The sequence below is a fragment of the Meles meles genome, chromosome 7 (genome assembly GCF_922984935.1).
Source record: "Meles meles chromosome 7, mMelMel3.1 paternal haplotype, whole genome shotgun sequence".
Classification (NCBI taxonomy): Eukaryota; Metazoa; Chordata; class Mammalia; order Carnivora; family Mustelidae; genus Meles; species Meles meles.
Window position 1 is genome coordinate 87496492 of NC_060072.1, and position 15752 is coordinate 87512243.

Consider the following 15752-nt stretch of genomic DNA (forward strand, 5'->3'; position numbering starts at 1 on the left):
AGGTGGGCTCTCCCTCACTGCCCAGGGCCCAGCTGGGAGACGCGGGGACTCACATATTGGAAGGGCAGGAGGATGGCCAGGATGAGTCCGCTGAAGAAGAGAGTCATGAGCAGCACGAAGATCACGCCTTGGCAGGAGGTGAAGTCGAACTACAGGGTCAGGACAGGCGTCAGCTGTGGGGCCTGCCCGGGATGGCTGCACATTTCTGGGGGCCCCCGCTGGGCAGTGTGCTGGCCAGAAGGCAGAGGCCTACACACACGGCAGAAGCCAGCATTCCTCTTCCAGGAGGCCTCCCCAGACCCCACTCGCCCCTTTCACCTCTCCCTAGCCAGGGACCCAAACTTGGAGCTCCCCTTCACCCCCATCCCAGAGGCCTTGCCCTGCCCAGGAGCCTGAAGCTGACCTTAGTCTGGAAGCTGAAGACGGTGACAGAGAGGCAGACGAGAGCCGTGATGCCCAGGCACAGCAGCACAGATGTGGTGTTGTAGTAGCTGCAGGATGGGAGGCCAGGAGCTCAGCTTCGGGCGGGCCTTCTAGTCTCCCCGGCCCTCCTCCCAGGCCCACCATCTTCGTTCAGTCCCCGATCCCTTGACCTCAGGTCCTCCCCTTCCCCCCTCCCCAGTGTCCTCCCTCTCCCTGCTTTCCCAGCCTCTTCCCTGAGAGCCTGCTTAGACTCAAACTTCTGTCAGAAGGATCTTGAAAATGTGGGAGTGGAGGAGGGTGGGGAGGGCTTGGTGCTGCCGCCAGGAGGTGGCTCACAGGGAATGGGGTGATCAGTCAGTCTGGGGTCCTCTAAGCTGCAGCTCGAGAGGTCACCTTGCTCCTGTCCATTCCCCACCTCTGCCCTGCTGACCTGGCCGGTCCCGCTGTCACCGTTGAGTGGAATGTGTGAGGAGAGGGCTCCAGGCCAATGTTTCCTGCCTGCCTGAACCCCCTCCCCATCTGAATGCTGTCTGAAGGGATGTGTTCGGGAGCAACTCCCCTCAGAGTATGGCCCATCCCCCTCCACCTGTCCCCTTTACCTGGACAACATCCCAGTGAGGTAGGCCATGGACAGGGTCTGGAAGGAGAAGCAGGATGAGGGAATGCTCCAGAACTCAGCCTTCGGGGACCAGACACCTCCAAGGCCCAGCCTGGGTCTCCACCCCTGGTGTGCACCCCTCAGCTCTGTGTCTGCCTCGCCCCCCCCACACACACACTTCCACAGCTCGGGCTGACACTAGCTGTCCCCTTCTTTCTTTGGCAGCCCTGCTTCCACTCCTCCCCACCTTTCTATGACCTACTCTTCATTATCCGTAACTCCTAGGATGCCTCATTCAAACCTCTTAAAAACAACAACACAAAGAAAAGAGACAGTGGCTAGAGTCGGGGGAGACTAAGCCCATCTGGAAAGAGAGAGTGGGACGTCTTTGTGGCAGAAGTGGGGTGAGGATGCTCTTGCTTCCACTAGTGACCTCACATTGGACATCCCCAGCCCAGATTTCCTGGCCCTCGAAGCCCACCCTCTTTCCCTCCCCCCACCATCTCCACTCAGCCTCTGTCCCCAGCCACCCCTACATCACTTACGAAGATGGTCAGAAGAATCAAGTTCCAGGGGAAATGCCTCCTGTAAGGCAAGCCATCAAGTTCAGAGGAGAAGGGGGGGAGGGGCACCAACAGGCACAGGCCAGGGTCACTGCCACAGGGAGGGGTTCTCGGTCTCGCCCCATCCCCACTCCTCAGAGCCCCTTCCTTCAGCCACATCCCCAGGCACCCCCATGAGTGGATCCACTCCTTCCCGTTGCTACCTCAGAGGCCCCAAGTGAAGGAGGGAGATGCAGGCTTGATGGAGGCAGAGGCTAGAGCCCTCCCAGACATGCACTGTACCCTGGGGGCGGGCAGGACAAGGGCCTGAACTTTCAAGACCCTGCTCGTGTTCCCACAAGTTGCTCCTCGAGCCATCACATACCTAGGTCCGGAACAGCAGGCCAGGGTCAGATAGGTAGCAAAGAATACAGCGCTGTGAGAGACAGAGGGATGGGCCAGTCAGCCCATGCCCCAAGGTCCCTCCAGCCAATGCCGGGCTCATTCTCCTCTCCACCACCCCTGCCCTCAGGTATCAGGCAGTAGGATCGGGTGAGGGGAAGGGGGTTGAAGCCTACAGTCATCCTAGAACCTGGCAACAGGCAGGCGGGCCATCCAATCCCAAAACACAGGAATGGGCATTGGACAAGCTTCGGGAAATACTGGGTCAGGGGTGTCATGGGGCAGCTCACACCCAGTCCAAAGTGCCCCCCCGCCCCAGACACTCAATACTCCACAGTAAGTTTGCATACGGAGTTTTCCGTGTGCCAGCCAGAGTGCGAAGTGCTTTAGGACTACTAATTGATGTAATCCTCGAACCTTCTTGCCCCAGAGTCCTAGCTTGTAACCACTGCCCTACACTGCCTCGGTCAGTCCCCTCCCGCCCCGCTCACTACTTGTAACCACCTTGTTGCTTTGGTGTTGGTCTCCCCAACTAGACTGCAAGTGGATCAAGGGACGGGCCCTCATCTGTGCTGCCAGCACCTGGCCCAGGCAGGAAGTTCTAGTGACGTGAATTTCCGGATCAGGAGGCCATGTCCAGCGGATGACTGGCTGGGAGCTCAGGTGCCACCCAGCAACAGGGAGGGGCTGAGGACTGAGGATTTTCTAGACAGCAGTGGAGGTGAGGACCAGTCTAGGAGGTGGAAGGTGAGGGGCTGAGGACTCCAGGGGTGTGTCCGTGCCTACCTAGATTGGTGCCACCATCAGTGCATGGTCTCCAGCCCCCAGTGGGCCCTTAGCAGGGCGCCTGCGCATCCTTGCCCTTCTCCCTCCTTGGTTCATCACCTATCCCACCCAGCAGCAATTCCAACCGTCTTTCCCCCACCCACAGACATCCCAGGCTGCCTCACTCCTGCATATCTGGCCTGACGCATCCCAGAAAGATTTGAGATGACATGGGGTTCCCTTGGTTTCCCGCCTGCCGTCTGCAAACATCGTACCGTGCATTTGTGTGCCCTTTTTCGTGTCCTCCCATCCCAGGCCCATCGCCCCAGCCTGGGCTCCAGGCCCCACCCACTCAGCTGTCCCACCATCTCTCTCTCTAATACCTCAACCTTTCTGCTGGTGCCTCTCCTCCCACACAACCCTCCTCAGCTCTTTCCCATCTTCGGCCAACATCTTCCCCAGTTCCAGCTACAGCTAATTCATCCACCCTCCTGGAGAAGCTTCTTGAAACAGCTGTCCCCATTTCACAGTATCCTTCTCCATCCCTGCATTACTCCCCAACCCCACAAACCCAAACCCAGCCTCACTTAATGAGAGCCGGCTTTGCCACAGCCCTGTGACCTTGTTGAGTCCCAGCGACACTTGTCAGTCCCTGTCTTAACCTGACTTTTCAACATCTGATCACTCCCATTGTTCCCCCGGTTCCAAAATGACACACTCCTGGGTCCCCTCCTATGCCCCAGGCCACTCCTTCCCAGTCGCCTTCAGAGAATCTAAACAGTCCCAGTTCCTTTGATATAGCGTCCCACCGGTCCATGTCCCCTCCTGCTCCCACCCAGCCCATGTCCCCTCATGCTCTCCGTGGGGGCTCACTCCCCCGCAGGACTCCCTCTAACAGGCAAAGGTTCATGGCGCCCACACCCTTATTTCTCATCTAGATGTTCCTTCTCAACACCAGACCTGAACAGGCAACTGCCAACTCGGCAGACACGGCCATTCAGAAAAGTGCCAAACCCAGCAGGTCAGGAGTGAACTTGTCCTCCTCCCTGCCCCTGATCCTGAGTCTCCTCTTGCAGAGGACACTACGCACATCCAAGTCACCCAACCAGAGAACTCTGCATCCTTGACTCTCACCTCGCCTCACCTGATTAATCACGGGGACCTGCCAATCCTCCTACCCAGATCTGTCACCTTCTCTCCCTGCCCAATATCACCCTTTCAGGTGGGGCCGCTTCTCTCTATCTGGTCCTGCTGCCTCCAGCCCTCCCTTTCATCCTTCAAGCCCCAGACAGACCCGACCCCGGGACTCTCTTGTTTAGAATTCCCAAAGACCTGGCAAAGCCCTGCTTGATCTGCCCTGCCAACCTCCTCCCTGCCCTCTGTACCCTCTTAACGTGCCCGCCACCCTCTGCTCCTGCTGGGAAGGACCAACTGACAGGGATGCCCGAGGCTTGGGTCAGAGGGGCTCCCTCCGTGCACCATGGACATTCCTCAACTGCAGCCCACGCCCCACACCCTACGGGCCTGTTCATCTGAACCCCCGCCCAGACGTAGCATCTGGTGTGACCTACTCATTTTGCATTCCTCGGATTAACCCGGGGCCTGGCAATGGTTAGGTGACCTTTAAATACATCTGGATGAAATCCAAAAGCATAGGGGATGTAGGGGCAGAGGAAAGCCTATTGGATTTTGCAAATAGGACCTCTCCATCATCATCTTCTCCTTTACTTCAGCAGCTCTCAAGTGATGGGGGACAGTTGCCCCAGTGACTGAGGGGTTCTTAGTGCCAGGGACGAGTGAGGAACAGTAGAATCGTCTGGCCCCAGTTGAGAAACACTCCAGGATCTGCTCTCTTCTGGTCTCAACTTGAGTCACTGGTCAGTCATGTTGGCAATATTGATGATAATAATAATAATAATAATAATAATAATAACACCCTTGTCTATGTGCGTTCTGGGTGTGAGTCCTGCCTCCCTTCCAGACTGGGAGTTTCTGAAGGGCAAGAACCCACCCAGTCTCTTTCTCTTCCTGGCCCACAGCTCCTCAGCCCTCAAGACCAGGGATCAGAGGAAGAGCAGAGGGACATCACCCACCACCCCCCAGGGGTTACGGCGCCTGTTTGGAGCCCAACACCCATATTCTTAGCCTAGCTCTACCACTTTGATTGTGTGACCTTGAACAAGTTACTTAATTGCAGAGCCCCCTCATTGCCTCCTCCGTGAAACAGCAATACTGGTACCGATGCACGGAGCTGTAGCAGGACAGAGAGTGCGTACCCCAACACTTAGCACAGGGCCTGGCACAGGGTAAGGACTTAAGAGTGGGAGTTGTTATTACTATTAGACTGACAACCTTCCAGAGAGGCTCTGACCCACCTCTCCTGGCTCTGGTCTCACCATTTCCTCCTCTGCCTGCCAACCCCCCCCCCCCCCCATACCCCCAGCCCCAACTAATTCCCACCACCAGGGCCCTGGGGGAGCAATCAGACAATAATCAGACAATACGGCAGGAGCCCTGCTAAGGGAGACGACTAGGGCCTCGAGAAGGCGGAGAGTGGAGGGGGGTTCTGAAGGCCGCTGTCCCAGGGGGCAGAGAATGAGTCACAGAAGTAAAAGAAAGAAACTTGCTTGTCAGTGCTGGGGCCCCAGGGCCTGGGCTGGAGCCAAGGTCTGTTTACAGAGTGTCAGAACAAGGGAGTGAGGTTCAGGTGGAAGAAAGCGTCCAAACCCAGTGTCCTCCCTCGGTGTGTCCCGCTCTAGGGCCAATCCCGGGGCAGCAGGGAGGCAGCCAGCGCTTAGGGGAAGTGCGCAACACTACGCGGCTTAGGAAGCAAGAACTTCTCCACGAGCCTCACGTCTTCATCTGTAGAATGGGGATAATCCCAGTATCTGCCTGGTAGGCTTGTTTTCAGGATAAATTCGTAATACCTGGAAGGCGCTGACGCGGCGCCTCACCATGGGAAGAGTGGTCTTATTCTTACTGCTATTAGGGGCTGGGTATGTGGTAGGAGGTGAGACCCAGGAGGTCTCAGACCCAGAAGCAGGTTCAGGAGGGCAAAGGGGAGAGAGCTGAGAAGAGGGGAGGGACTGGGGCGGGGCAGAGACACAGGCTGGCTTTCTGGAGAAGAGGGCAGCATGTTGGTGGTAGAATTCCCAAGTACTTCCAAGGCTTTGTGACACCCCATAAAAAGCACAGGGTCCATGCCCACTCCCAACGTCTCTCCGCCCACACACAGCCCCCCCCCCCCCCCAGCTTGGGGGAATATCTCCGCCTTCTGTCCAGAGATGTGGAGGTGGAGGACCATTCAATCTTGCCATCCACAGGCTGGATTCTCACGCCTGCCCTCAGTGGGGTGGACTCTGCCCCCACTTCTGAGTCTGCTCACTCCTGGGCTGTGTCCCTGCCACCGTCTGCTCAGAACATGGAGTCCTGCTGACCCTCCCACAGAAGGCTTGCTGAAGGGCCTGGGGATTCCCGAGTCCTCAGGGCACCTGAGTCTGCCAGGCGGTGCTGACGTGCTGGGAACCATGCCAACCTGCCATGTGGGCTGGCCCGGGTGCAGTCCCTGGGGTCTCATTAGCTTACCACACAGTGCCTCCCAGTTCCCCTAGTTGTATGCCTTTCCGTCTGGTCTGCAGATAGGCCCTCTGTCCTACGCCCTAAGAAAGGTTCCACGTGTGAATGTCTCCTCCCCTGGGACTCCCAACTTCACTGAGCCACCTCTCCACTCCTCTGCTCCTCTAAGGAGCTGTAGAGGCCAGGACGACCCTTCCTGTCAGTTTATGGCTGGCTTGTGTTAATTCAAAGCCTGCTCTAGGACTGTTCTGGACTTGGGGTGGCCCAGGAGGCCGAGCCAACCTCTCCACCATATCTCCACTCAAAAGCAGGCCTAGCACAGCTGGAAGGTGCAAGCTCCTCACCAGACATCCAGAACTTCCGCCCAATAAACCTCCATGGCTCTCTGAGGTGTCTCAGATTCCCTTACATGGAGCCTTCCAGTCCTCTGCCAGTCTCGTCCCTTATTTACCAAATGGACCGTAGGCTGAACAAGACTTAGGTGAGAGCAGTTCTGCTTTGAGCCCAGGGTAGTTCTGGCCTAGAATTATCCAGAATGACCCCTAATTGCCCAGATAAGAGGGTCAGGAATCAGCTACCCCATCAAACTTCTTCTCTTAAGTTATCTGCCACGCCACAGAGGACAAGCAGGAGCTGAGTGGCTCGAGAGGAAGGGAACCTGCCAAGCAGAGTGATGAAGAGCACAGGCCTCAACCTGAACCCTGGATTTGAATCCCTGATCCACCACTGACTAGCTGTGTGACCTTGGGCAAATTACTCAACCTCTCTGAACCTTCAGTTTTCTGAGGTAACCCTTCCCAGTTGACTTGAGGATCGAACGCAATACTGTACATCCAGCACACAGAACGACGCCCAGCCCTTATTAGGCACTCCGTAAGTGGTACCTATTACGATGAATAATTCATAGGCATTAATAGCAACATTAATTAGAGTAGCAACATCATCATTAGTGTGGGCCAAGGTGTTCCAGGCCCCCTTCCCCTCAGGGCCAAGGTCTGGGTCTCTCCAGCTGGGGCCCCAGCCCCACCCTCCCTTCTTTGTGCAAGCACCAGAACCTCAGTCTGCTTCTTCCCTCCGCCTCAGATCTAAACACCAGAAGGGCCCTTCTGGCCACGCTCTTGTGAGGACAGTCTCCCTTTAGGGTGGAGAGGGGCCATGGGCTTGGCTTCTGTCAGGGGAGATTTCCCACCTTGGGCCACTGAGGGTTCTCTGACAAGGGGCCTGGAGGCCTGGGGTATACTCACTAGGATGCCCAGTACCATCCTGGGTTGGCCTGGACGTAGTCCTTAACAGGGTCACTGCAGAGAAAGGAGGGGGTAGAATCAGAAGGTGCCCTCTAGCTCCGTCTCTGCATCCACCCTCCATGGCTCCCAGGACTGGCGAGGAGAAAGGGGGAAGGCACCCCTGGGGGCACAGGGAGCCCCAGCCACAGTCCTGGGCTGGGGTGGGGAGGTGCCGAGTTGTGGGGCTGGAAGATCTGAGAGGATGAGTGCCTTGCGGACACCTGCTGGCCCAGAAACCACCAGGTCCTCTCCACCCCCTGCCCCCGAGTGGAGGACTCCTCCGTGGGCACTCACTGAAGTTCCTCCCTGGCATGAGGCCATCTGCTTAGCCAAATCGCTTAGCCAAACATTCCCAGAGCAGCCTGGCCTCGGCACGACTGTCCCTGGAAGGTGCCAGGTCCATGCCACCAACTCACCAGAAGGTAAAAAGAGCCACGACACCCAAGGTCACCAGCAGCTGGATCAGCAAGATTGTATAGACCTAGGGGTGGGAGGGAGTTCTGTTCAGCTTTGGGGAGCCCCATTTGTGACCACTGAGACTTGGCCCCCACTGACGCTCAGGGGGACCCCAGCTTCCCAGTGACTCAGTCTCCTCTCTAGACCTGCATCCTGTACCTTCCACTCTCCTTCTTGGGGATCACTAGAATGGACTAAGGACAAGGTATAAAAAGAGCAAAAATGCTCCAGAGCCCACCCCTACAGGACGAGAGGCCCCAAATATTTGGAAAGAAGATGAGACACTGGGTTAGGCACAGCAGGAGGCAGTGGGCTGAAACCTAGGGACATGCTTCCCAGTAGGTACTGTCAGCTGGGGTCATAGGAGAGGGGGATAGTGGTGGCCTCTGTACAAATCTGCAGACAGAAGGATGGGCCAGGGCCTTCCCAAGGGACTCCCCCCACCTAACCCCAAGTCCTGGAGAGTTGGCGGAGGTGGTTACCTTTCTGATGAAGACTCGGCGAACTTTCTGGTCATCCCAGCTGAAGGTGGTGAAGAGCTCATGGTCTCCAGTGGGGAAACCGTTCTCATAACTAGAGCTGCCTGGATGGACATGGGGAGGGCCATGAGGGCTCCCAGACATTTAAATAATTTAAATGCTGCTCCCAGTGGCCACCTGTCCAGAGCTGACTTTTGTCAAAGTGGCTCTCAGGACTGGGCATGCCTTTCTCTCTAGCCCCGTTCTCAAACATCTCACCCAAACCCATCCCATCCCCAGATCACTCTCCCCACCTGCTTCTCCTGTCTGAGTCCTGAGAATAAATTGTCATCTCCTCTCCCCTTCCTGCACGCTGGTTAGAGCTCTCTGGGGCCAAGCCCTGGCAAACAAATACCACCCCTTCCTCTTCACATCCTCCACTGTTTTCCCTGAACCTGCTGGCTGTTCTCCCCTTGTGGCTGAGAACCAGAGAGGGACAGCCACTCTCCCTGAGTCACCTAGTACATCCCAGGGTCAAAGGTCCTACCCCAACTTGCTCTGAGGTCCTTGGGGTAAGAACTGGGGACTAGCTGGGGAGGAAGGACCTACTGGTACCCCAACCTGGAAGCAAGGCAGGGGAAGACCAGAGGGGGAAGGAAAGACAGGACAGGGCAAGGATCGTATGGATGGAAATGAAGTTTGGGGGCCTGCTCCCAGAACCCAGAGCCTGGGTATCAGGCCTGGAGAAGAGCAGGGATCCACAGTCAGATAGACCAACATGCGGATCCTTCCTCTAAGACTGACCAGCTGTGTGACCTTGAGCAAGTCACCAGCCATCTCTGAGTCTTCTCTATGCTAGGGGTCAGTGATACTCCCCTTGTGGGGACCAAACTAGATGAAAGTGAAAGCCTACGGCTCTGTGCCTGGTAGGGACTCTGCTGCCCTCTCCTTTCCACCCCTCAGCTGGGCCACTCCTAAGACTCAGCTCTGTATTCGTCCTCTGTCATTTCAGTTCCCATTCTCTTCCTGCCATTTCTCCACGATCTCACCCTCCAGAGCAAAAGCATCAGTTTTGGTCTTTCAAAGCTGAGGCGGCATCAAGCTCTTTGATGGCTCCCCGCTGCCTTTTACTCAAGTTCAAGATCCTTAACAAAGCCTCCACAGCCTCCCCTGGCTCCTCAGCCCTGGTGCACATTCCTCCCTCCTACGTTTCTCCAGCTGACTCTATTTTTCCGGCCGTGTGCTTTCTCGCCTCTGGATCTCTGCACATCATCATCTCCCAGCCTGAACACTCATTTCCCTGTCTCTTCACCAGGCTAACTCACGCCATCCTTCAGGATGTGTGGATACCCCTTTGTCAAGGCAGCCTTCCCCGACTGCCGGGAGGGTTAGGTCAGCTGTCCAGGCCTCTGTCGCTGCGTACTTGTCTATGGAGTCAGGTCTGTGAGGGGAAGTCTTGCAAATAGATGCATCCCTAGAAATTTAACGGGGGCTGGACACGGTGCTTGGCACACACTTAAAAATGTTTGTCACATGTGGACTAAAATGAGGTCCCTTCCTGCCCCAGCAGTTCCCTGGAAAACATTACTTAAGGCAGCTAATCTTGGCAACCCGGAAATGGAAACTGAGGAAGGGAGAGAGAAGGGAAACCCACTACAAACCTGGGGTGTGGAGGCCCTCACCCTTTAATGTTCCACTTCTCTTTCACGTTCTCTCTACAGCCCCCTGCCAAAGCCTGAATGGCCAGGCCACAGAGTGGGAGAAGAGGAGAAAGAAAGCAGTCCTGTGGGTATCTGGGGCAATGAGAAGGGTTCCCACAACACCAGACCTTCACTGGCCTTCCAATAGGTCACGGCAGGTGTAGGGCTGCTTAGCTCTGGGCCGAGGGGGCTTATGGTAAGGGGTGTGGACCATGGTGGCCACTGCTGGTGAGTAGAGGCTCTGTCTGAGGCGTATTCTTGAGATTCCTTCTAGAATCTTCTGGGGAGGGTGGGAGTTGATAAGATGGGGGTGGGAGGGTAGGTTTGAGGAGCTGCTGAGGGAGGCCACAGGGGCTGAGGAAGGTTTGAAGGGGGGCCCTTCTTCCTTGTAGCTTGTGGGGAGCTGTATGTTCCCAGCCCTGAGGCAAAGCTCCCGCAGGCTGCTCATCTTGACAGAGGGGCTCCCACTGGCTGTGATTCTTGGTCTGCAAAGAGCTGGCATTGGCCTGGGTGAGCCTGCCTACGAGTTATGCCTGGCCGTGAGAGGCACAGAGGCTGACATCCACATACCTCCCCGACATCGCGTCCTCCTGTCCCCAGCAAAGGCTTGGAAAAGGGACGAGAGACAAGGAAAGTGAGGGTCCCTCAGATCCCTGGCCCCCAAGAGTCCTGGGGTCTTCATGGGAACATGTCCCCACTAAGGTTTCAGGTCAGCCCACATGGAAACACACCACGCCCACACTCACAGGGAGCCAGCCATGGCTTAATACTGCCCCTTCCTGTGTCCACTCTCTCCGCCTTCTTTATGTGCCCTGTTCTTTGAGGAGATCCTTCCTAGAACAGCCCCCGATTCCTCCTTCCCCCTCCACTCCGATCCCTTTATTTGTCCTAGCTTGGTGACTTGAAAAAAATCCCTTCTTCCCCATCCGAGAGTACTGTGACTGCAGACACTGTGTCTCTCCCTTTTCATGGAGTCCTCCTTGACCTACCTTTGGAAGAGCCCTCCAAATCCCAAGCCTCTGACAACAGAGCCTCATATAACAACCACACAATGCATCTATTTACAGGCAACTTCCTCCTACCCAGGTTTCTCATCTGGTCCCAACACTCCCTGTAATGCTCCTGCCTCTAGGAGCTGAGAGACTTACTAGGGTCCACATAGGCCCAGCTGGGATGGAGAGGCACGGCTGACGGGGCTGGGGGAAAGGCCCCTGCCTTCAGCCCCTCCCCAGAGGTGGCCTCCTCATAGGAGGGCGGGGCTGAGGGCACTGCTGGAGTCTCCTTCTTCTCACCACTGGCCTGCGGCTGCCCCTCTGTCCCGGGGGCTTTGTTAGCCACGGAGATCTGTGGAGTAGAGGCAAAGAGAGACAGTCACAGACAGTCACCAAGGAAAGGGTATCTTCCAAGTCCTTCTCACCAGCCCCTAATTTCTGGTACTTTCTCACCTGCACTAGAAAGGGTGGGGGCACAGATGAGAATCTCCTTATTTTATGCGGGATAGGAAATATTATTCAGCCTTAAGAAAGAAAGAAATCGGGGTGTCTGGGTGGCTCAGTGGGTTGGGCCTCTGCCTTCGGCTTGGGTCATGATCTCAGGGTCCTGGGATCGAGCCCTGCATCGGGCTCTCTGCTTGGTGGGGAGCCTGCTTCCCCCCTCTCTCTCTGCCTGCCTCTCTGCCTACTTGTGATCTCTGTCTGTCAAATAAATAAATAAAATCTTCTTTAAAAAAAAGAAAAGAAAGAAAGAAATCCTCATTTGCAACCACATAGGTGACTCCGGAGGATGGTTACACTAAGTGAAATAAGTCAGACACAGAAGGACAAAAACTGCGTGATATCGGTTATATTGGGAATCAAAAGTAGCCAGACTCAAAGAAGCACAGAGGAGAATGGTGGTTGCCAGGGGTTGGGGGGGTGGCACGGGGAATGGGAAGATGTTGGTCAAAGGGCACAAAGTTTCCATTGTGCAGGATGAATACGTTCTGGAGATCTAATGTACAGTACGGTGATTATAGTTAACAATACTGAATTGTAGATTTGAAATTTGCTGAGAGGCTGGATCTTAAGAGTTCTCATCACACACAAAGAAAGGTAACTATGTGAAGGGACAGATAGGTTAACTAACTTGATTGTGGTGATCATTTCACAGTACATCTGTATATCAAAATATCTAGTTGTGTACCTTAACTATGTAGAATTTCTATTTGTCAATTATACCCCAATAAAGCTGGGGTGGGGGGAAGGTCTCTCCCTTTTTCTATAGATGGTTCAGCTGGGCTTCAGGAAGGTCAGGGTTGGCCCGGGGCAAACACTGAAGCTGGAATAAAAACTGAGGAAGGAGACATTCTTAGGAGAGCCCACCCTTGGCTGTCCCTGGGGCAGAGAATGGATGGGAATGGTTCCACTGTCTCCCTGTGGTCCAGGGAAGGGCCTGGCACAGAGCAGGACCTCAAGAACATTATGGAGTGAAAGTTTCTTTTCCTTAATCTCCCTGTTACCTTTTGCTAGTTTTATTTTGAGCCCTGTTTTAAAATGAGGGAACTGAGGCTCAGAGGGGAAGAATGACTTGCCCAAAGTCACAGCCGTTCAACACACAGACCATTGGGCTGCAGAGCCCAAGCACCCTCCGTTGGGACTGGTCTCCTTTGCTCAGGCTGGAGATGACACTAGGAAAGTGGGGATGGGCGAGCAGGGAAATAAAGAGGGGTTGGGGGGAGACGGGAACTGGAGGAAGAGCAAGAGGTCCCTGGTAAAGTATCCTGTTTTGGCCTTGTGTATTGGAATCTTAGCCTCTCTCCCAAACCAGAACAGAATCACAGCCTGTCACTGCTAGAAGGGACCTCAGAAGGCACCTAGTTCCGCCCTTTCCTTCATTTTACAGATGAGGAAACTGAGGCCGAGTGGGAAATGCGCCATAACAGGTTGAAAACTGAAGTCTATTTACACTCAGCTCTGCTTGCTGCTGTCCACTTAAGCTTTGGTGAGAGGATGTGAGCTGGGAGGGCCTAAAGGCCGCCCAGAGGGAAGATTGCGGGGGAGGGGCAGTATGAAAACTGAACCAACAACAAAAATACTGAAACTCAGAAAATGAATGGGAGGGCGTTTGTGTGGCTCAGCGGGTTAAAGCCTCTGCCTTTGGCTCAGGTCATGATCTCGGGGTCCTAGGATGGAGCCCAGCATTGGGCTCTCTGCTCAGCGGGGAGCCTGCTTCTCCTCTCTCTCTGCCTGCCTCTCTGCTTACTTCTGATCTCTCTCTCTGTCAAATAAATAAATAAAATCTTAAAAAAAAAAAAAAGAGAGAGAGAGAGAGAAAATGAATAGGAGTCAGGTCCGGCTGCAGGAAGAATGTGTTAAGCCTGGGGGCGCCTGGGTGGCTCAGTGGGTTAAAGCCTTGCTTTCGGCTCAGGTCATGATCCCAGGGTTCTGGGATCGAGCCCCGCATCGGGCTCTCTGCTCCGCGGAGAGCCTGCTTCTCCCTGCCTACTTGTGATTTCTGTCTGTCAAATAAATAAATAAAATCTTAAAAAAAGAGAGAGAGAGAAAATGAATAGGAGTCAGGTCCGGCTGCAGAAAGAATGTGTTAAGCCTGAAGGGCCCTAGAGCAAGGCCGCAGAGTTCGCTCTTCGCAGGGTGCTTCTGGCTAAGGCAGCCCAGAGGTGACTGAGCACCAGATCTCTGCCTGCACGCAGCCCTAAGGACCCCTGAACTGGAGGGTTCTTTTCCACCCCCAGAAAGCCTGTGAGTAGGTGGGGGGGAATCAGCGGGGGGCGGGGGAAGGGGGATGAGAGGGGAGTTGGGGTGAAATTCTTCATTTTCACCAGCTCTTCATTTCCCCCCTTAGGGAAGGGCCTGGCAGAGACCAGGCCTGTGGGACTGGGGCCCTGGCTCACCCAGGGGCCCTCCCGCTCCCCATCCCCCCTTCATCACCCAGACCAGAAGGGTCACATCCAGGAAAATCCAGTTCAGCCCACCAGAACCAAGTCCTTGGAGCCCAGATCCAGAAAATGGGGTATCACCTCTGATTTCAGCCCTGTCCAGAACAGGTGCTGCTCACCAGCCCCCACCCTGCTGATCAGCTCCAGAGCCTCCAGGGCCCTGCCCCCCTACACACACACACACACACACACACACACACACACATATCTGGCATTCCCAAGTGAGGTCTGCCCAGTGGCAGGAGGTGGTATCACCCAATGACATCATTTGGAGGTCTCATGAGATCAAAAACAGAGAGAGGAGGGTCTGAGAGCCCAGGGAAGGATGTCATTGGCTCTGAGGTTCATCTTGGTGAGAAGAAGGGGGAGTGTAGGGGAGGGTGCTCTTCTGTTTCCTCTGCCCAATCCTTAGCACCCCCAAAACATTGGGCCAGAGGACCCTCCCCCTTTGCCCCAGGCCCTGGTTGTTGTATAATTCCACAGGCTGTTGACGTTATGTAACTGTACTAGGCCAGCCAAGTCTCTGCCCCAGCCCCTCCCCTCCATTTCAGGCCTAAAAATGGGGAAAAAGAGACGTTTCATCTGGTCCCATCTCGTCCCATGCCTAGCAAAAACAAAACCAAAAATCAGCATCCTGAGGCAGGGTTGTCATGGTAAATGCCTCCCTGGCCCAAACACAAGGGCTGTGTCCAGACGGGGACTAATGACAGGGAGTTGGATGGGGGGTGTCTCTGTGAGGGTGTGAAAGATGAGCGGAGCGGGAGCGGGATTGGGATTGGAGCGGGGGACCGGGCAGGGTAGGCATGGCCCCTCGGGTATTAACCCAGGTGCCCTCCACCACTCCCCCCCACCACACCGCGGACACCCAGGCTGATCCCTTAAGGGGACCAAGGCACCTGTGAAGGGTCCTAAGATGCCAAAGCGCACGGGGGGGGGAGGGGGATATGGAGGTGGGGGTTGGAAGGGAGGGGAGGTGGGCCTGTTGGGCTGGAAGAAGCCCTAACCCATTCCTTGAAATGGGCCTTTAGGTCCTCTGACTTCAACAAGGACCACAGAGGACCTTCGCACAAGCGCCAGGGGCGGATGCTCGAGTGATCCAGAGAGTTTGCTCGGGATGATAGGGAGCTGGAAGCCGGAGGATGGAGGGTGGTGCAGGTGGGGGAGATGCCGATACCTTTCCTTGGGTCATGGTGCCGCGTCTCCGGGAAGGGGTCCCTGAGGCAGGGGCGGCCGCTTGGGTCACCGCAGCCTGCCTGCGTCTCTTCCCTCCTCCGCGTGGGTTCTAGCAACATCCACTGCAGCCGGGCCAGGCGGACCGGAACGTACCATTCCAGCGCGGGAGGAGGAGAGGGCCGGGGGCGGGCTGGGAGGCTGCTGCGGAGGCCGCTGCGGATTTACAAGCCCAGGGGGAGGAGGCGGCGCACCTTCCCCTCCCCGCTCCCCTCCGTCCGGTCCCCTCGTCCCGGGACCAGGGAGCGCGCGCTGCGGAGCCGCCCAAGTGGATGGGTCCGCGGGGAGGGAGGAGGCGCGGGGCTCCGTGACACCCGACCAGCTGATGCTGCCTGCCTGGAACCGGAGCTGGGTGTCAGGGCCTTATCTCTCCACCATCTCTGCT

At 55.9% G+C, this 15752-nt stretch overlaps 1 protein-coding gene across 1 annotated transcript in view; it reads right to left on the bottom strand.

Moving 5' to 3' along the window:
• Positions 1-15466, bottom strand: part of FAIM2 (Fas apoptotic inhibitory molecule 2) — a 33821-nt gene extending 18355 nt beyond the window's left edge. Inside the window, exons 1-10 of the mRNA XM_046012295.1 lie at positions 15312-15466; positions 11352-11547; positions 8528-8628; positions 8006-8070; positions 7551-7604; positions 1949-1999; positions 1567-1606; positions 1023-1060; positions 404-491; positions 54-149 (exon numbers count right to left, since the gene is read on the bottom strand). Coding sequence (XP_045868251.1) covers positions 54-149; positions 404-491; positions 1023-1060; positions 1567-1606; positions 1949-1999; positions 7551-7604; positions 8006-8070; positions 8528-8628; positions 11352-11547; positions 15312-15326 — 744 coding nt within the window. The 5' untranslated portion in view covers positions 15327-15466. The remainder of the gene's footprint in view (positions 1-53; positions 150-403; positions 492-1022; positions 1061-1566; positions 1607-1948; positions 2000-7550; positions 7605-8005; positions 8071-8527; positions 8629-11351; positions 11548-15311) is intronic.
• Positions 15467-15752: the final 286 nt, after the last annotated feature.